The sequence below is a fragment of the Macrobrachium nipponense genome, chromosome 1 (genome assembly GCF_015104395.2).
Source record: "Macrobrachium nipponense isolate FS-2020 chromosome 1, ASM1510439v2, whole genome shotgun sequence".
In the NCBI taxonomy this organism is placed as follows: Eukaryota; Metazoa; Arthropoda; class Malacostraca; order Decapoda; family Palaemonidae; genus Macrobrachium; species Macrobrachium nipponense.
The window spans coordinates 186,223,349-186,245,333 of record NC_087200.1 but is presented as its reverse complement, the minus strand read 5'-3'; the positions used below and the strand labels follow the sequence as shown (position 1 = coordinate 186,245,333).

At 39.6% G+C, this 21,985-nt stretch overlaps 1 protein-coding gene across 7 annotated transcripts in view; it reads right to left on the bottom strand.

The window, feature by feature from the left end:
• LOC135219925 (protein prune homolog 2-like) overlaps positions 1–21,985 on the bottom strand; it is a 236,882-nt gene that overhangs the window by 142,275 nt on the left and 72,622 nt on the right. For 6 of the 7 annotated variants that reach the window (XM_064257139.1, XM_064257141.1, XM_064257142.1 and 3 more), the window contains 3 exons: positions 11,881–12,070; positions 6,504–6,708; positions 1,834–2,019 (listed from right to left, as the gene is read on the bottom strand). In XM_064257139.1, coding sequence (XP_064113209.1) covers positions 1,834–2,019; positions 6,504–6,708; positions 11,881–12,070 — 581 coding nt within the window. The remainder of the gene's footprint in view (positions 1–1,833; positions 2,020–6,503; positions 6,709–11,880; positions 12,071–21,985) is intronic. The other variant, XM_064257144.1, reaches the window with a different exon arrangement.

Below are 21,985 nucleotides of genomic sequence, written 5' to 3'. Positions count from 1 at the left end.
GTTATAATTTTCATTAAACCTTAATTTTACGTGAATGAAAGCAGAGGAAGGAAAAGGTGAGGGAGAGGGAGTAGTGGAAGAAGTGTATTCAGATTCAGTCCCCCTCAAAAGAGATTCAGATCATGAGGACGAGAGGAACAGGAAGATGCGGATTCAGAATGGGGGAGGGTCTCTCTCTCTCTCTCTCTCTCTCTCTCTCTCTCTCTCTCTCTCTCCTCTCTCTTTCGCTTTCAATGTCTCATTTTTATCTCTCTTTCTATTTTCCTTTCGTTTTCTCTGCTGGGAGAGAGTGGCGAATTTCCAACCCTGTGACTGGCTGATCACTAGCCAATCAGGAGCGTCGTAAGGGATGGGGCTGGATACAAGATGCACGGGTGCTGTGAATTAACTGTAATCCTAAACACGAAGAAACGGTGTAGATGATTCACCGTTTCGCCGTGTTTATTACTAGCCCTCAGGGAATCAAATTTCCCAGAGTGAAATGGTGATTTCACGAATTCCTCGAATCCCTGGTTTCACAGTCTTACTGTAACATAACACATTATATGCAAAAACTGCACCAAAATCATCATAAATAATCATCACAACTCACACCAAAATACCAGCAGGTGAAGGTCTGCCAAATCAGATCTCTACAAGGAAAACCAAAGCCCAGTGTTAAGAAAAAAAGATGAAAAAATGTTTCTAAATATCAAAGATGCCAAACACATCTAAATGTGCAAACACAGGAATGTATAGTCCAACCCAAAGCAATACAATGCAAGAGTCAAGAGTCAGTAAATCAACTGATAATAAAAGTCTGACCGGAGGCATGCTAGGAATTTCAGAATGGACCTTTTTTTCTTTAAAAAAAATTCAATAATAATAATAATAAAAATAATAATAATTACAATAATGGTGGAAGCTTTGATTCTCATTAGCAGTAAATGTTAAAAAATTTTCATTCTGCATAACAACAATCAAGACAAACACTAATTACTGCACAACATATATACTTCTGTGTAGTACTTTTCTTATTAGCTAATTATAAAAAATTTTCTCTCTCTCTCTCATGATTTATCCGCATAATTTATTTACCCATCTACCTTCAGATATTAGTGAGTACTCGCCTAGGATGCCCCTCATTCTATTTTGATAACTGTTGCATCCTGGGTTTAACTCTCTCTCTCTCTCTCTCTCTCTCTCTCTCTCTCTCTCTCTCTCTCTCTCTCTCTCTGCTTTCAATCATCATGAAAAGAACCTTAAGTATCGTAACTCAAAACAATACTCACGCTTAAGGAAATAAATTGAAGCTGTGGAAAGGAAATCGTGGAAGGAAGGGAAGGGGGGGTGGGTTTGGGTGGGGGGAGGGGGGATCGGCTGGTGTATTGGAAAGGATATTAGTGGTGGGGGGAGACGATGTATGTGTTTGTGTGTGTGTATCTGTATTGAGAGAGAGAGAGAGAGAGAGAGAGAGAGAGAGAGAGAGAGAGAGAGAGAATGCTCTGCCTTAACCAAAGAACAAAATAAAAATGCAAGATTTGAAAACGATAAAAATATCAATTTCCAGTGTCATAATGGAAGAGAAAATCCGATGTGCAGCTTATGATCCGCAAAAACTTTAGTACTACATGCAAACATGCTGGTGCGACATGGCGAAATGTGCAGCTTAAGGGTTCATAAACAGCAGCAGTAGGAGGAGGCAAAATGCAAATCTATAAAACCGGTGCATCTGTGCTAAAAAAAAAATGTAAAAACGTGTGCAAGACAAGTGCATCAAAAACAAAAGCTCTGAATTTCATCATGCAACACATTACCACTTTGCTGATTCAGCTTCGAAGTCGAAACACTTACCTTTCCTGAGAGTTACTTGCCCGGTGGGCGGCGATACGACAGCCGTGTACATGGACCTGTCTTCCTCCGTGGGTGTGGCAGGTGGCTGGGTGTCTTCCCTTTCCGCTAAACGGACGCCCACGCCAGGGAATTCGTCGTCTGGGTGCACCATCGACCGAAGGGCAGTTGGGGAGCTTGGGAAGTCCACTACCAATGCCAGGGAACGAGACAAAAGGAAGCAGAGATAAGGGCGAGGGATAACTCTAGCCTATTTCATTGGTCTGTCGCTCCGACACCACTCTCTCTTTTCTCTATCTCTCACATACACTAAAGGGAACTCCATATTGTAATACTCTTATTACTAGGTTGAGATGTTTAGTAAATCAAAGTCACTGAAATGAAAACTATTCTGTAACCTAATGCAACTGGGGATAAGAGTGGGAAATGCGGCAAAAAGAATCATTCTCTTTTTAGGGTGGTTGAAATCTGAAGAAGCTTTAGCCTACTTTTCAACAGGAAAAACAAAAGCAGCTCGTCAAGGTAAAAATATGAGGAATTGCTCACCAACACACGTACTGCAAATCGCATGAACATACTTTCAACGCAGCAAAAATATATAAAGACAGATAGGCTGAACCTCATCCCTTGACCAGTAATATTAGACCCAACTCACAACGGCCGTCTGTGATATAATTCAAGCTGGGGGTTAAGTACAACTCGGCTTGACCTTTCCATATAGATGCAATAATTCAAGACTTTAAGACAGGGTTACATACAACATGGTCTGACCTTTCTGTACAGATGCAATAATTTATGCTAGGATTAAGAACAACTCGGCTTGGCCTTTTTGTACAGATGCAATAACTCAAGACAGGGTTAAGTACAAATTGGCTTAACCTTTCCATATAGATGCAATAATTCAAGACTGGGTTACGTACAACATGGCTTTACCTTTCCGTACAGATGCAATAATTCATGCTAGGATTAAGAACAACTTGGCTTGACCACCTTTTTGTAAAGATGCAATAATTCAAGACAGGGAACCTTAAAACATATGGAGAAGCTGTCAGGGATATTAGTGTGTTTTTGTTAGGATATTCTTTCTTTTTGCCTTTCTCCTCCTTTCTGGACCACCTCCTTTTTGTGTTTGAATGTGTTGGTTTCTTTTATTAGTCGGGTGTTTGGGATTTGTATAGTGGTTATTTAAGTACAAGTGTTATTCATATATTTTTGTATCAGAGGTTCAGGTGTGACTTCTGCCTAAAGAGTAATGTATTAAGTTTAAGTGATTTTTCTCAAGGGTTTATTTACACACTGTGGTTTAAGGTTGTGGTATGATTTCACACATTGTGAATTCCGTATCCTGATTAGTGAATACAGGCAATATATAATTCTATAAATGTATCTTGTGGTGGTTAACACGCAATCACAAACTGGCTTGACTCTTCCATATAGATGCAATAATTCAAGTAGGATTAAGAACAACTTGGTCTGACCTTTCCATATAGATGCAATAATTCAAGCTAGGATTAAGTACAACTTGGCTTCACGGAACAATAACACCTTTTGAGCCACGAAGAGCTTCTGCGTCGAAGATGGTAGTTTAAAAATACAGCGGGCTTAGTCTCTCTCTCTCTCTCTCTCTCATACTTAAGTACCTACCTCATAACATATAATCTGAAAAATATCAGATGAACATAACCCCCTGATGAAACAAAACTTGGTAAGTCTAGGTAATAACTCCGCGTCTGGCATTTCTTTGTTTATTACAAATTTACCGTTATTTTTGGGGAGTCGACTGTAATTAACCCATAAGGGTTAGTGATAAACAGCGAAAATACATGACGCCCCAATTCCTGGTGGCTTTCGTATTCGCCGGACTGTTTCTTGCAGTCCATGCGGAGTTATTGCGTAGAATTACCCAAAAAATAATTTCCATGGACAAAATGATTTACAAACTTATTGAACTCTAATAAATGTTTCATTTCTAATTGACTGCTGCTCTAACAATCAAGAGACCGCGCTGGCACGGGCCAGCTTGATCTATCGGCCACACAATGACATCACGTGGGCTCATCATAGGCAGGACCCAGTCACTACTAGCTGGTCAGTACAACAGAATGTTCGACCATCCTTTTTTGTCTTTGCTTTGATAGTTTCAGTTAATAGTAGTCTACCAGTACCCTAATTATTCATCAGTGTCAGTTACCCTATCTGCGATGAGCCCGCATGACGCGGCTGATGCCATTTTCTGGCCGAACTGTTGTAGTGGGTCGTGCCACCAACAACAATATTCCCATCCACAGTCTAGGTCAGTGTTTTTCAACCTTTTTGTGCCCATGGCCCATTTTTGGCATTCCTAAGTAGTCGTGGCCCAGTGCCCTTCAAAACTGTATACAAAATAATAATAGAATTTTATTATAGTTTTTTTTAAACACTTTTATTAGTTTTACATTATCATTTACAAAACTATTTCTTTAGAGCACTTCATCAGTTTACATTATAAAATTAACTTTCCAGTATTTGCGTAATTAAATTTTATGGATTGTAATGATAACTCAAAATACTTTTTCATTTATGAAAATAAGCACTGGCCTGCATTTAACAGTATTCTAAATAAATTTTTGGACACTGATATAAAAACTAAAATTCCACTTTTTTACTTATGAAGTTAAGCACTGGCATGCATTTATAGTAAATAAAATGTGTGTATTTGTATTGCAATAAAAACTAAATTTACACTTGTACAACAATTATAGAAATAAGAATAATAGTACTTTATTGTTGGTATATAAAAATACTGCATAGGTTTGGTAGCTAGTGTGATGGCTGTGCTTGCTTTTTAAATACAAGTTTATCAATGTGTGGGACAGTTGTAGATAATGCACATCTCATATCATGCTCCACCTCCAAGCGATTTCTTGTTTTTGTTTTTATTTGTAATAAGGCAGAAAACCGGATTCACAAAGGTAAGTAGAGGCTAAAGGTAAAAGGGCTTTTATCCCAAGCTCCCCACCTCTAGGATATGATACACTTGCTTGTGACCAGAATTCCTGTATAAAATGTTCATCCTTGATACTTGAATCAAATTTCATTTCTAGAAATTCATCTTGGTCAGACACAGGAATAATATCTGGTTTCTGCATTAAAAGGGTTTCTCACAAATGACAGATCTATTTCTTCAGATCAGGAAAATACCTGGAAAATTCTTGGCACAATTATGAAGGTGACTGATTATTTCATTTTGGAGGCAAGATTCTGTTTCCTCTTCTCTTCCTTCTGCCACTTCACAAAGCTTCTCAAACAGCAAAATTACCAGAGCTAACTTTCCTGGACCAGTTCTTCCATCTTGGCAACAAAAGCACGCAATGTGTCAACAAAGTGAAATACTGTGGTGTCCTTAACCTTTTTTACCCTGAAGCCTTTAGATTAAATTCGTTAAGCTAGTCAAATATGTCAGCTAAATAGGCTAATCATGGTCCCCAAAGTGGATCATTGAAAAAAATAGGTCCTTATCTTGCATATCCAAAAAAAAAACATCTTTAGCTCTTCTCTAAGTTCAAAAACTCTGTTCCGGACATTGCCCTTGGATAGTCATCGAACCTTGGTGTAGAAAAGCAGAAGTTGATTCTCGGAACCTAAATCTTTGCACAATTGTTTGAAAAGACGAGTGTTCACAGGCATAGATTTTACATAATTGACTATCTTTACAGCGTTGTCTAAGATGGCTTTGAGTTCCCTAGGGAGAGTTCTAGATGCAAGTAACCTCAGGAGCAATCTCTTCAACTCTAGACACAAAACCCGATTTTAAACCAAACATGGCAGGTTCCTCGTCAGTACACACTGCACATACATTCTTCCATGATAGTCGTAACTCACTGAAATAGTTTGATACCTCTTTCATATCATCTTCACCTCTGGTGGTAGTTTCAAGTGGCTGGTAGAAAAGAAATTCCTCTTTAAATTTTCCCTCATGAGTGTATCTAGTAAATACAAGAAGTTGTGAGTAAGATGAAACATCAGTGGACTCATCTAACTGCAGAGCAAATAAGCCAGCATCTTTTATCTCCCTGATCACTTGTTCTTTTATATCAATAGACATTTCGTCAATGCGTCTTGATACTGTGATGTCAGAGAGTGATATTTGCTGAATTTTTTTCTATCACCCCCCAAAATAAGGTTAACCATTTTTAAAGCACAAGGTTTTATAAGAGTTTCGCCAATGGTAAGAGGTTTTTTTCTGTTTAGCTATTTCAAGTGACACACTGACCCTTTACCGCACCCTTATCAGTTAATGAAGTAAACTCATATTGTATATATTCCTCACAGAATCTACTTTTAGATATCTTTCCATCTGCCATGTTACAAGAGATTGAAGAAACCCTGGAATAATAGAAGAGGACAGTGCTCAGTATGCATTACTGATCTAACACACACACACACACACAACACACTCTCTCTCTCTCATTTTTGTGCTTCATTATTTCTAGATTTTACACTTTTTAAATGTTATATTAAAGATGCTCGTGTCATGGCCCCTCTCAGAACCCGCCATGGCCCACAGGTTGAAAACCACTGGTCTAGGTGTTCCCATCAGCCACAACCGGGCAGTCAATGCGAAAACCACCTCGGGTCCTCGAATGACTGACTCACTCTTCGTTCTCACACCAATCACTCTGAACGGACCTAACCTGTCTCGGGCTCGTAGATCTCTGTGTCTGGAAGGGTAAACTCTAGATGAGACAGGTTGAAAGTCGACGGAGCTCCTGTCTTTTGTTGGTCTCCAGACGCGGCGCATCCCCCTACTCCTCCAGGTCCTCCTCCCCCAGCGCCTCCACCTGCAACTGACGGAGGGGGAGCTATTCCCTCTACCGCTGCTCCAACTAGTCCACCGTTCTGGAGATAATGTTAAAAAAAATGTGCATTAGTGACTACAGACATGAAGGAGAGGAAATGGAAACTAACCCCACTGAAAGCGTCTCCCTGTCATAATTGCTAGATGAGTATTCTCCATAAGAAAACACTACCAGGGACCTTAAAACTACGGTTTTATGGAACCTTTTCCCTGCAAAATGTAAACCAATTGCTAGAGAGACCTAAACTGCTATGTACTGTACAGTGATGCTCAAATCTCATGTGACATGATTCTTTTTGTATCGTCCAGATTCTCAGACTCAACATGACGTTGCCAAGTAGTGTTAAACTTTTTTTTTCTAATGTCATACAAGCCGACAAGTTTGCGAATTCACAGCTAGCCCTATTTTCCTTATGATTATATAAATATGACCTCGTTTATGCATTGGTATTATTCGTAATCTGTGTGATTTGAACTGATTTTTTGTTTAAACGTTACTAGTTCAAAGTGCGATGTGATAGGTTAGTAGTGCCATCAATGAAAGCATAACATGCTCCCCGGACTGGTCAACACAACTACGTCTGCAGCATTATGACAGTAGACTTAATAAGCTCAACAGTTCCAAAGTAGGAATATGAATTACAACCAGTTTTCTTCAAATGTTGAAGTGTATGCTATGTTTAAGCTGCCTGTATGTTACAAAATGTTTCATAGGCCTAAAGAAATAATATAAGCCTTCTCAGATGTAATCTGTTACTAATGAATTTATTTGTAGAGATTACTTATCCTTTGAGGAATACAATAGGAATAGGAATTACAACCAGTTTTCTTTGAATGTTGAAGTGTTAGGCTGTGTTTAAGCTACCTGTATGTTGCAAAATGATTTATAGGCCTAAAAAAATATTCTTAGCCTTCTGAAATGTAATCTGTTACTAATGTGTTTATTTGTAAAGATTGCCTGTTCTTTGAGGAATAAAAGATGATGATGATTTTGGTTGTATGGAGAAGATGGCTATTAATCTAAAAATCATAAGTATTAATATCAAGGCGTATGGAACACTTGTTTTTCAATTGGCTTAAAATATTATTTTCTTAAAAGTCCTTCTGCTCGCTTTTGGTGTGTAATTTATTCTTTCCTTTCAGAAGGTAACTTGAAGTGCAAGAATGTGTAAATAACCTCATTTACTTTCTGGCCAGAAATTGTTAATAGAGAGATGTGACTGTTGAGAGTAAAGAAATCTAACACCTAGGCCTAGGAACAGTATCTTGGCTTTGACACAAGAATAATTGTATACTATAGGCGAATATTTGCTAGTATGCCAGCAGTTTTGAAATATTTAAAAATTATAAGAAACAACCACGTATGAAAATCCAAATATTCCTCTAACACATTAGGTAAATGTTTTCAAGATAATTTCATTGTCGCTGCTCAGTATTGACCTACTTATGTTACACCGGGTGGTGGTTGTTGTACCGACACTAATGATACGTTAGCGCACACTCTCCTCACAAGTTGATATTGGTGGGCGCATTCTACTTTTGTAAATACACATTTACATTTTTTTCAGCATTGAGGTGTAAAAGCAATCAAATAAGACTATTAACAGTTTTATGCTTGCTTTGGAAGCATTATTGTTATGACAATTTTTTTTTCGTTTTTTTTATTTAAAATTTGAACTGATGCTTGATGACGACTTTATTTTGGCCAAATGCTTCAGTGAAGTGTAAACGAAAGTTTTGAAAATGTTTCGAAAGTTTTTTTTTTCTGAAATTTGCTACACGTGATATTTTCTTACAGTTTTGAAATATGTGACAGATTTCACTCTTAAGAAAAATATTATGATCTTATTGTATGCAATAATTGCGGTTCCGCATTGAAATAAGAGATAAATATGGAGCATGCTAGATTGCCAGTTAGTGAATTTTGAACGAAATTCTATGGGGTCATGCTGCATGAGATTTGAGCATCACTGTACTGTCACTCAAGATAGAAAAAAAAGGTAATTTCATCCAATCAAATGCTCCTATGAAACTTTTGATATCACTGCTTTCAACTTCCATGTTTGCTTTCCTGGAAGACTGGCGAAATCGTAACTCTTGGATACAGAGGCTCCCTTGCTGACAAACTGCAAAGCTTTGGATGCTTAGAAGGGAAAAAGAATGCAGCCCTTTCTTTTAAAACGATCTAACTTAACCTTACGCTTGAGGCTTACCACTACTGTAACTGTTAATGTCAAGTGCCTTGTGCGTCGCTACAAATTTACTTCAAATCGCCATCCATGTGGAAATTTTTTTGGATCATCACTATGCTGTCAAGCCCAGAATCTCAAAGCAAGATGACTTTTTTACATATAGACCTTGTAATGAATCAACCGTTACACAACTGGCAAGGCTCTCAGCTAGAAGGTTCGGATTAATTTCCAATGGTATCTCTTGGAAGATCAGATTCAGCGTCGGCTGCACCCTTATCTAAAACAATCCGGATACTTCTATTAAAAGTTCTACCACCAAATTCTTAATTTATTTAATCAGACAAAATCTGACTGAACAATATATATATATATATATATATATATATATATATTAAATTACAATCAACGTATTTAGAGAGAGAGAGAGAGAGAGAGAGAGAGAGAGAGAGAGAGAGAGAGAGAGAGAGAGAGAGAGACGGGCACACTGGGTGTAATCGTCTCGATATCAGTGGGATCCATGGAGGATATGGTATTGGAGAAATGGACGAGGGAGGAGAGCAAACAGTAGCTATATTTAGCAGTAGCCTTTGATATGGCTATTAACAACACTTTCTGTAAAAGTGCCCACTATGCAACATACACTAGTGGGGGGAGAAAGAGACAAAGGGATTTTTCTGATGTATGGAAGAAGAAGCCATTTACACTAGTGAAAAATTGCAAGGGTTAATAAAATGGGAGTGTTACGGTATTAACCCGGTACGTATCCACCTTCGTCAAAGTCCAAAATAAACTAATGCTAAGTAAAGTGGCAGGCCGCACGAAGATATCGTTTATTAATATAATTTGTCGACCACACGATATAAAATGGGTATAGTATAATACTTCGGTCGCCGAGGGGCTAGTACTAAACACAGCGTCCCGAGGAGTTCCGCCATATATAGTACTAGCATCTCGGAATAGGTGACGCAAAGTGGTTAAATACCGAGTGTTACTACGTAACAGATTAGTGGCGTCAGATTTAATTTTTTATAAGACGAGTTGAAGGGGGAAGAAGGGCAGTGCAGCAGAAGATAAAGTGGTAGAGGCTAGATGAGAGAAAGAAAGATGATAAAGAATGGCAACTCATAGAGTAGTTACGGACACCAGTAGGTAAGAAGTTAAGAGAGTTCTTGATAAAATGGAGAGAGGAAAAGCAATAGGACCTGATGGTATACCAGCCAAAGCGTGGAAATGTTTGGGAGAGGAAGGAATCGATATATTTGTGGGACCTAATGTGGAAGATCTACCGTCTTGAACGACTATCGGAGAGTTGGAGCCTAATGGTCCTAATACATAAAGGAAAGACAGGGTGACATACAAGACTTGTAATTACCGTGGGATAAAACTGGCATCCCACACAATGATCTACGAAAGCATCACTGAAGAAAGAATAAGGGGCGAGAGAGAGAGACCAGAACAGTTCGGGTCCATGCAAAGGTGCCGATGGAGATGGAGCGTTTAACTGGGGAACAGACCATTTTAAATGACTAAAATTTTAAACATTTGGTGGTTCGGTGCCCCGTCCAGAATTTTAACATCTTTGTATTGGACGTTATATACGCATTTTTTTTGCATAGTTTCGGATATTAGAGAACTCAGGATTATTTCAGTTTAATCCAGTTCGATGACTGGCTATGGCAATCGGTTTGTATCTTTTATCTACAACATCGAAGTCGATCCCACGTAAGCCCCCAGACTCCATCTGGGACAATCAAATTTATTGACGACACCTGAGGTCGTCCCCAATGAAACTGCCATAAAACTAAATATCATTCCCATTAATCCTCTTTTCAAATATAAAGACAGTCTAAAAGCCCAATTTACACTGAACGATTGTCTGAAGGACTGACTGTCTGTATCGTTCGCAAAAACACTGTGGGCTCGTCTGAATGCGAAAGTGGACGGAGCTTCGTGTCTGAACGATCTCAGCGGGAATCTGTCACGACCAGATTGCTGGCTTGCGACTTATGTCTGTCATACACAGATCGTTCAATGTATGAGTTTGTCTGCCGATATAACGCTATCGCGCGTGTCTCTTCTAGAGATGATGCCATAATTATGTCTTCAAGAGACAAAATCATTGTTCAGAATGAAATCGTTGTGGAGATCGTTCATACTGTATGAATAGTGTGTGTGGGGGTCGATAACGACAATCGTTCAGACAGACGTTCAGTGTATGGGGCCTCAAGTCCCTTGATGACCTCAGGAGTCAGTCGTATATAAATTTGCGCCTGATGGAGTTTGGGAACTTACGTGGGATCGACAGAGGTTGCAAAAGGTGCAAACCGATTGTCATTTATAGAATCGGAATCATATGAAATAATCCTGAGTTCTCTAACATCCGAGGCCATTAACAAAAAAGGCATGTGTAATGTCCAATAAAATATTTTAGTCATTAAAAAGCGGGCAGTTCCCCAGTTAAACGGCCTAGTCTTCTTCGGCACCGTTGTAGTACCACTTGTGTGTTCCGCTGGTCTGGTTGTGTTGGACTTTGTCATTCTCCTGTCGCAACGGTTTATTTAACCTTCTGAAGTCCTTTCAACCTAACATAAACATATGCCATTCTTATAACTATCATTGAACTAAATTAATATTCTTTTAAGCCTGAGAATGAGACGCCAGTGTTGAAATGTTGCGCCTATATACGTTGTTCATAAACCGTCTTAGAAGACTTCTGGGATATGCCTTCTCCTCCCCCCATTTTGGATATTAGTTCTTATTTTTACAGACTACCTGATATATAAAATATATAATATATATATATATATATATATATATATATATATTATATATATATATATGTAAATTTCTGACTTACATCATGATCGAACCCAGGTCTCTCAACTGAAAGACGAGAGAGACCGCTAACAATCACAGGCGTGTGTCGTGTGTGGCCTGATCGTCAGCGGTAACGTCTATCAATTGAAAGTCCTGGGTTCGATCCTGACTTCTCCTCAGCACCCGTCATACACGACGACTCACCTGCATGGGGAATCTGAGCGGATCTCGCACGCTGGTGGTGGTGTGGTGGAAGGGGAGCAGATCCTGATCGGGGATGTGGTCCGAAAGAGGCGATTGGTTTGCCAGGGTGCCGCTGCTATTGCTGGCCTCCGAGACGTCCATGCCCTCCTCGCTGGCCGGGTCACCACCGCCACCGCCCTCGCCCACCCAACTGCTCAGCGGTTCAAGAAGATGAGGAAGAAGAAGAAGAGAGAAGCATAAACTCGTCATCTATGTCAATATGGCGGTTGATGGGGAAGGGTGGGTAGGGGGCAGGCGGAACCGTTCTCAACATGGGCGCCCACAGCATATTTTCCAAGAAATCTTAATATATACATGGATAGTTTCCGGTATCAAGCAGACAAACACATTTGAACCTTTGAACTAGCAGGTTAATTCCAAAAATAGTATCAGTGCCTGCATCCATTCAATGAATAAATTATATAATATATACATGTATATTTTTTTCAGGATTTCAAGGGAGGCAAGTGCACTCCCTTGCCCCTGCGTGAGGGCGCCCACGTTTTCTCAATGACGCTAAAGGAACGATCATTCAATCACTCATCTCCTTCAGGGTTTGTCCAGATTTCCTTTAATCGCTTCACTTGCGCAATCGGAAACAAAGCTGGTTTTACGCATCACGTGAAATGACTTGAAATGTTAACAGCAGCAGTGTACAAACCGAAGGAAATGAATGATGACGTGTCACGTTTGAAATGGAGTCTTAAAATCTTTTCTGCAAGGGGTATATATAGCCTACTTGAAGTGATTTCATAACTTTACCATAAAGAACAATTGAGTAACAAGGAAAGTACAAAATGAGATACACTGAAATGAATAAATTGGAGATGAAGTTGGTGAGAAATTCCCGAGCGATTGACAACCCCCACCAAAACAGTCGATGGGTCTGCGTCTCTTTCCCGCCCTTTTGCATCAACAGAACGCTCCTGTCCGTCCCCTCTGGAAGAAAGCAACTCTTCTTGTACCATTAACACGAGCGCCGGAATTTCCCCAGGAATGGAAACATTTTCAAGTTCAAAAGAATCATAAAATAACACATATACTTCTCAACAATTCTGAAAAGATATCAAGACTTCTAAACAATTATGAAAAAATATATCAAGTTTTATTAGAAAGCCAGTGGCCATCCCACCCCCACGAGCTATACTGACGTTGAAAAGAATCTTAAAACCAAGGGCTTAAAACCACTTATTTTTACGTTCTGACATTTCTTTGCGAGATATTTTATTTGCATACCACAAAAAATATTATTGATTTGAAATGGCTTAAATACTGGACGACGACAGTTTGAAAAAATCGTCCGTTAAATGACTGCAGCACCGTTCAGCAGAACAAAACGTCACTAAATCTAGACCGATGATTGAGAAACGACGAATTCCGACCAAAATGGCAGAAATCCTACTCATGCAAGCAGCCCATTACCTGAAGCTTTTAATTCGACAACACTAAGGAAGCACAGGAAAGCGAGGATCGATTTCGCAAAAGCAAAAAGAAAGAAAGAAAAGAAAAAAACATTACTGAAAGCGTAGAACAGGAAGCGAAAAATACTTTTCCGAGAAATGAAAAACCAGTCAAAATATTTATCCCTGTCAAAACGGCAAATAATAGAGAACTGGTAAGACACTTTTTCAATTCCCTTCACTAACAAACATCAAGTCCTTTATTCACTTATTCAAGCATTTCCTGACGCCTTTAACTACATATCATTCTAACTACTCATGGCAGTGTTCTGCAAGCGTTATTTACAGCGGTTGTAGATCCTGTGGTGAAGACATTTTTTTTTTTTTTTTTTTTTTTTCAGACAGTGTGAGGTGAGCTTCACCGTAGCTGTCACAAAAGTATCTCTCGGTTTACCAAGAGTGGCTTGTGTGGGTATTGGGGGGAATACGACAAAAAGGATTTCACAAATAAACTCTCAATGAAAAATACGTTGGTTTCCTTTACATACAATGAAAAGTACAGTTTGCATACACACACATGATGAAAAATACAGTTTCCTTTACACCCACACAATGAAAAATACCGTTTCCATTACAGACACACACACACACAATGAAAAATACTCTGGTTTCCTCTACACACACAATGAAAAGTACGGTTTAATTTACATAACAACGCACGATGAAAAATACGATGGTATATAACATTTACACACAATGAAAAGCACGGTTTCCATTATACACACACAATCAAAAATAGTTTCGTTTGCACAACAACACCACACCATGAAAAATATGGTTTCCTTTACACACAATGAAAACTACAGTTTCCTCTACACACACACAATGAAAAATAGTTTCGTTTGCACAACAACACCACACAATGAAAAATACGAGAAAGCCTATCCGCTGAAACTCTTCGGAGATTGCATCTGCACCAGAAGTTGCAATCCGGACACTCCTAACATTGTGAAATTGCTGCAGGATACATCATTGACACCACCGACTGCAATACCAATGTAGCCAGCCACCCTTTTTCCATAAACCTTGGGATTAGCAATTACCTATACTCGGTTGTTTTCCATCTGTCCGCCAGCCTGTGGTGTTTTTGTATGGTAACACTGCGTCCCGGGTTTTAGATAGTTACATTCAGATAATATTCAACGATTATAATAATACCCTATTTCGAATATTAACGGTGTAATTCGCATACAGTAAATTATTAAAACACTTTTCAGTTGCAAATGTATACCCAGATATCCTTTTATTTACCTAAAACTTACAAATACCGTAACTATCTAAAGCCCGGGACGCAGTGTTACCATACGCAAACACCACAGGCGGGTGGACATATGGGAAAAAACAGAGTATAGATAGTGACCCCCATGGGTTTTAATCCGCTATGTATATACCCACCTTTCCGGCGTGTTTAGTACAAGCCCTTTGGGGATTAAAGAAAATAAACATGAAAGACTTAATATCAGAGATAATGGCGTCCCCCACCTATGTAAGAAATACTAGTCCTAGATATCCACCACCGAAAATCCCTAGGGTTCACTACCTATACTCTGTTTTTTTTTCATCTGTCCATCCGCCTGTGGTGTTTTTGTATGGTAACACTGCGTCCCGGGCTTTAGATAGTTACATTCAGCTTACATTACGATTATAATAATATCCTATTTCGAATATAAACGGTGTACCTAATTCGCATACAGTAAATATTTAAAACACTTTTCAGTTGCAAATGTACACCCAGATAGATATCCTTTTATTTACCTAAAACTTACACATAGCGTAACTATCTAAAGCCCGGGACGCAGTGTTACCATACAAAAACACCACAGGCGGATGGACAGATGAAAAAAAACAGAGTATAGGAAAGATCCTAACAATAGTAATGGCAGCACGTATAAATTTGTAACTATGAAAAACACCAGTAATAACGACAATAATATTCACAGCATTAAAAAAAAAAAGGAGTTTATTATTTCTGGAAGTACTATAGTAGATTCACGTCAACATGACATTTGATGTCTATAGGCACATCCCTTACACCACTCCTGATTGGCTGTTGATAAGCCAATCGCAGCGCTGGACACTCTGTCTCTCTCGAGAGTTCACATAGGCAGGATGTTATGTTCCACTTCTTTTGAGGGATACGTCTTTCAAAAGTATCCCTCAGGAGAGGTGGAACATACATACATCCTTCCCATGTGAACTCTCTCGAGAGACAGTTTCCAGCCCTGTGATTGGCTTATCAACAGCCAATCAGGAGCGTCGTAAGGGACGGAAAACTGAGGACGCAATGAACCTACCTCCGAGTAGAAGAGAGAATGGAGAAACGGTTCAGAGGTTCAGCAAATGGGGTTTGTGAAATCATCCAAAAGATATGTATCAAATTCCACAGAAATAATTTTGGCTCTTTACTTATACTTTACGGATTTCCTGACATGAAGCATATAAGTGCATTGATAAAGTTATTTGCACATATTTATATATTAAATTTTGGCCGTGCATGAGTGTATAAATGCACATACACGCACATACAAGTGTCGTGTCAAAGGGCTTGTGGTGTGAAATATGTGGTTTTCAATATATTCCTAAGAATACTTAAAAGAGAGGAAAAGTTGGTAAGGTATATTAGATAAGAGTTATTACGTAGACAAGGCGCGATCCGACCCCCAGCTTACTCAGGCACGTGCTAAAAATTCACGGTCAAATAGAGTTGTCTCACTAAAGAAAATTAAAATAAATACTCTATATTTTATTAGAAATTTTTTCTGTGCTTCTATCATACATATGATTTTATTTTTCATATTTTCAGTCCAATAATTAAAACATAAATATCCTATCCTAAAATTCCTGTATCTTTAAATCAAAGTATTTTGTGGGCTTACTCCCCGAGTAAGCAAAAACGGAGACATGAAACAGCGCATTTTCGGCCAGAAAGGAAAGTTGCAATGTAATTATAAGACAACTGAGTCTGATGTAACGAGAAGTGAGAATGGCACAGAAAACTAGCTGCAACTACTTTCACTCCTTTCACTGTACCTCCGTTCATATTCACTTTCTTCCATCTTACTGGCCACCCTCTCCTCACAATTGATTCATAGTGCAACTGCTTTGAGGTTTTCCTTCTGTAATACCTTTCAAACAATTTTGCTGTCAATTTCCGTTTCAGCGCTGAATGGCCTTAGTTGCCCCAGTGCTTGGCATAATGTCAAAAATCTATATATAAATAGATAAAAGGCCCTGGGGGTCCAACTGCACGACAGTTCTCGTCATGGCATGTGACAGGAAGGAAAGATATCACGCAGAAAGTGAGCGACCAAAGAAATAGGGGCAAATGTGATGGCAACACTGAACTGTGGCTGATAAAGCGCTGCAAAGAATAGATGATTCTTCTGTCAAATTTGGAAATGCCACAAATTCATTTAAGAATTAGGTTTCAACAATACTAAAATGTATTTTGGAAGGCCAGAGCAGAGTTCTGATTGACAAATTACTCTCCACACCACGAAGGACTGATAGGGGTAGACAGGGTAATATTCAAAGCTTTGAAAAAAATAAGTTTAATATCTCTGGCAGTACTATTGTAGATTCACATCAACCGTGCATTTGATGTCTAGGCCAGTCCCTTACGACGCTCCTGATTGGCTGTTGATGAGCCAATCACGGGGCTGGAAACTCTCCGTCTCTCTCGAGAGTTCACATGGGCAGGATCTATGTTTCACCTCTCCTGAGGAATACGTCTTTCAAAAGTATCCCTCAGGAGAGGTGGAACATACATCCTGCTCATGTGAATTCTCGAGAGAGAGACGGAGAGTATCCAGCCCCGTGATTGGCTTATAAACAGCCAATCAGGAGCGTCGTAAGGGACTGGCCTAGATATCAAATGCACGGTTGATGTGAATCTACTCTACCAACAACAATACAAACACTATAATCAGAAACACTACGACATCAGCAAGAGTAGCGAACCACAGTGTTTGAAAATCCCAACGAAGGCTTCATCTGGACCGAGTATTTCTTGACACACAAACGCGTATGAGAAGTTTGGGAATAAAAAGAAGGCGGTGTGGGGCACAGAAGGGCCTGGAGAAAGCCGATGGAACATCGAGACACATCGAAAGTGTATCACGATCAAAGTGGGTTGTGCATTAGAATATTCTAGCCTTTTTTGTTGCAAAAGTTCGTCTAAGAAATGCAAAGTTCTGTTTCTACAATTCATGATTACCTTTGTGTTCTGCAGTGACGAGAGATGCGAGAGAAAAAACAGGAGATACAGGGACAAAAGTAAGGTGTGGAAATATAGTCTTAAAAAATGGCGAAGTGAATGTCTACTGGGATGCTGGGATCAGATATGCTTGATTCGTATTGGTGTAAGAATCAACGAAGGGAGGAAAGAGAATTGGTGAAACAAGGACGACTCCAAAATCACAATTTTTGAAAGTAAATTGTATCTTTCCTAACTATACAAACCTAGGTCCTTTACAATAGGAATTACTTAAGGCGTAGCCTTAAGTAATTCCTACAGTAAAGGACCGACGGTTTGTATATCGTGTAGGAACAAACATATGTGCAAAAGGACCGGGAAAGTGTGGCTCTCAAAGGAACATTTGCAACGTACGATTAGATTACCGAGACTCAGTTAGTATCTCCATATATGGAAGTGAAACGAGGATGTTGCATTCAGGAAACACAGAAGGTAGAAGCTTATTAAGATGTCTGGATTGTGTACGCGGAGTAACAGTGATGAAATTGTGGGATGCTAAGTACTGACGTCATGAGGTGAAACCTTCTGCCGAAGTGAAGGATTAGCTCCATATTTTGTTTGTTTGTATGGTGCTTTTACGTTGCATGGAACCAGTGGTTATTCAGCAACGAGACCAACGGCTTTACGTGACTTCCGAACCACGTCGAGAGTGAACTTCTATCACCAGAAATACACATCTCTCACTCCTCAACGGAATGGCCGAGAACCGAACCCGCGACCACCGAGGTGGAACGCTAATACCATACCAACTGCGCCGCTGGATTTAACTTTTGAAGTGGTTTGGTCACACAAGTTGATATCTTCGTTGAGTTATACTGTCTAGAAACCCCTAAACATACACTTCGCCACTTATCCCATCTTCCAAAAGCTATTCCGCTTCTCAGATATTAAAGTTCGGCTTTTCTAAGACTTCTTTCATCCCACTATCCAACTCTTCCTAGCCATCCTCCCCCATCCTCCTGACACTTCCAAATTATACAGTATTTTCATGAACATATCGTCCTCCATTCCACATGAGCAAAATGTATAAAACCGGATTTAGCCTTTCACCTAAGCTACTTCATTTTATTTATATATTTTTCTCTTCTTTTTACACATCTCACCCTCTCCATTCTTCTACAGATATGTACAATGCGCAAACAGTTCAAGCTTTAATTTCAGATTCATTCAACCGCCACTCCTCACCTTTAAGAGGGTCAGTTTCCACACACTAAAACTGTCTTGCCAATCCATTGCACGTACCCTACTGTAGCCTTCCGCGTTTCAACTATTCTGCGACGCCTTTCTCTCATTTTACATTCTTACGTCCATTTCTAATCCCGAATACCTGTAGGACTAAAAAAAAAAAAAAAAAAAAACACCACAGTTCTCCTTCACTGCAAACATTCATACCTCTGTTTCCGACAACTCCCCACCAATTTGTGATATGTCAAGCTCATCTAACGAAAAGCCAGAAATATCAACGCCCAAGAAACGCATATTTTACAAATCACACAATGGAGGAAATGTCACCTGAAAATGAACAAATTTCTCTCGAAACAATTTTATAATTTTTACAAAATTGTGGCCTCTTGAAATCTGATTTACTACAAAATAAATTCTGCACGTACGATTACGAACTAATCTTTCGGGTCATCCTTGGAGGGGTTCTTTTAATTCAATCGTCTGGTAAAACTACTCTTAAAAAAAAAATAAAAAATAAATAAATAAATATATAGATATATCTGGTTGTCATTCACCCTCAAGGTCTTACTTGAATTCCTCTCATTCCAAGCACATTCCAAGCACGTTCCAAAGCTTGCGGAGGCTTCCTGCGGCATTTCTCACAATCTCCACCAGGACTGAATTGAACTGAAAATAGGATTTAGGCCAAAGGCCAAGCACTGGGACCTATAATGAGGTCATTCAGCGCTGAAACGGAAACACAGACAGCAAAAAGGTCTGAAAGGCGTTCACAGGAAGAAAACCTCAAAGCAGTTGCACTATGAATCAATTGCTGGAAGTGGGAGGAAAGTAAGATGGAAGAAAGAGAATATGAGAGGAGGTACAGTCAAAAGAGCAAAAGGGGTTGCAGCTAGGGGCCGAAGGCAAGCTGCAAACAACCTTTGCAAATAACCTTTAGTAATGCCTACAGTGCACCGCATGAAAGTGCACTATGACACTCCCCCCCCCCACCCCCACCCCCTTACGGGGGGCTAGTCAGGTCTATGTCATCTACATAAACCAACCAATCACACTCCATGCAAGTTACCTTACTTAACAAACACCCCACGCCCCCCCCCCAAAGAAAATACTAATAACAAATTAATAATGGTAATAACAATATCACTCAATGATGTCGCAGTCTCACGGGACACCCGAGTCAAGGAGATAGAGAAAAACTGATAAGTATCAAGACCTGAAAATAGAAATAAAAAGGACATGGGATGTGCCAGTGGAAATTGTACCCATAATCATAGGAACACTAGGAGGCACGATCTCAAGATCCTGAAAAGGAACCTGGAAGAACTAGATGCCGAAGTTGCTCCAGGGCTCATGCAGAAGAGTGTGCTATAAGAAACAGCCCACAAAGTGAGAAAAGTAATGGACTCCTAAGGAGGCAGGATGCAACCCGGAACCCCACACTATAAATACCACCTAGTCGAATAGGATGACTGAGATAATAATAATAATAATAATAATAACTGAATTAACTTTAATACAACATTCAGTGGAAAATAATAATAAAATTTTTACTTAAGGAATTGTCCTTATCACCATCTTGCATATACTTAAAAATTTTCGAGATATACCTATTCCATTCTCAAAATTGACAATCAAGCGAACTGGAACACCTCAAAAATCAGAGTGGAGCCAGTAGTTGAGACATGACACAGCCACCCTCCCCTTGCAAACTGGTTGGGGGCTGGGTAGGTAAGGGAACGGGAGGGTAGAGGAGACATCCACTCTCCTTCTGTAAGCCTGTTTGTTCGCCCCGAGTGCCAGCAGGGGAGACAGCAGCGCAGAGTTCCAGCTCGCGCCAACAAGCTCACCATAATGATAATAATTTGTTTGGTAAAATAACATTATTTTTACAAATAAAGCAAACCTGTTTACATGACTTGGGATTCCTGCCTTGCAAGTTAGCCACAGAACATCATTTTCAGTGGCAACCCTGTACCACATTTAGAGGTGCCTTCCGTCTTTATTCTAAAAAAAGGCCAATAAGTTGAACTACTCAGTTTCCTCGCCTTGCTTTTGAGGGAAAATGCATCTTCAGGATTCAAATCCCTCTACGCTAAGAGGCTAAGAGGTCCCCTTGACTTTAATCCTCAAGATATGGCAAATTCCTTGAACCTATTTAAAGGTGCGTTCACACGGTCGAACAATGTCCGATGGACAAACATTATTACCAATTAACAATTGTCTACCGGTCTTTGCCTAGTGAGTAGAGTAAAAACAGTGGTATACAACCTCATCTGGTACCACAGTTTGTTGCCAGATCTAGTTCCATCGTTTCAATGCTTATAACGCCATCCTGCTTCGCCTATAATATGGTAACAATGTTTGTCCGTCGGACATTGTTCGACCGTGTGAACGCACCTTTAGTCTCCCTGCATTTCATCTGAGCCAAAAGTACACGTTTTGAAACACCATTCTCCCCAATTCTGAGGCGCCTGTCTGATTATATTTCTCGGCAAAAAGCAAATCCACTGACCCTATTCCTGGCTCCCTGAAAGTTACTGAAGCCCAAAAAATACAAGTCCTGAAGCTGTATTCTTCCAATGCAGAGGTCCCACCTGCTTTTATTTTAAGTGTTCGTTCGTTTACCCGACCCGAACTCCCTGCATTGCCTGGTAGCCAAATGTTCATCCTTTGAAGGTGTATACACTTCCGCCCTTCTCAAACAATTCTCCTGACTTGATTTCTAAAGATGGAACTAATTCTTTTGACCCTATTTGGAGTCTGTGTACTGTCCGGCAGCCGGGAACGCGTCTGTTAAAGTTATTATAACCTTCTACCCTTCGAGGTTCTTTCTCAGTTTATTTACGTCACGGATTTGTATTGCAAATTTAAACGCAATTAAGAAACAAAGCAGCAATTTCTTCACCAGATACTGCTGACACACTCGTTAGCTATCAGCTCTTTATCTCTAATAGTTTTAAAGCAGTGGCCGTTTATAGGAACACTTTCTAATATACCTTTTTTCTTGTTTTCTTTTATATTGCAGATTTTACCTTCAGCAGTTAGGAGCAGAATCTATGTGGAAATGGTGTCTATCAATCACATTTTCAGTTCTATGCATTTTTTCGTGACCCCCAGTCAATATTCGAGCAACATTCCCTTAAAGACAGAGCAAATCCGGTGATCC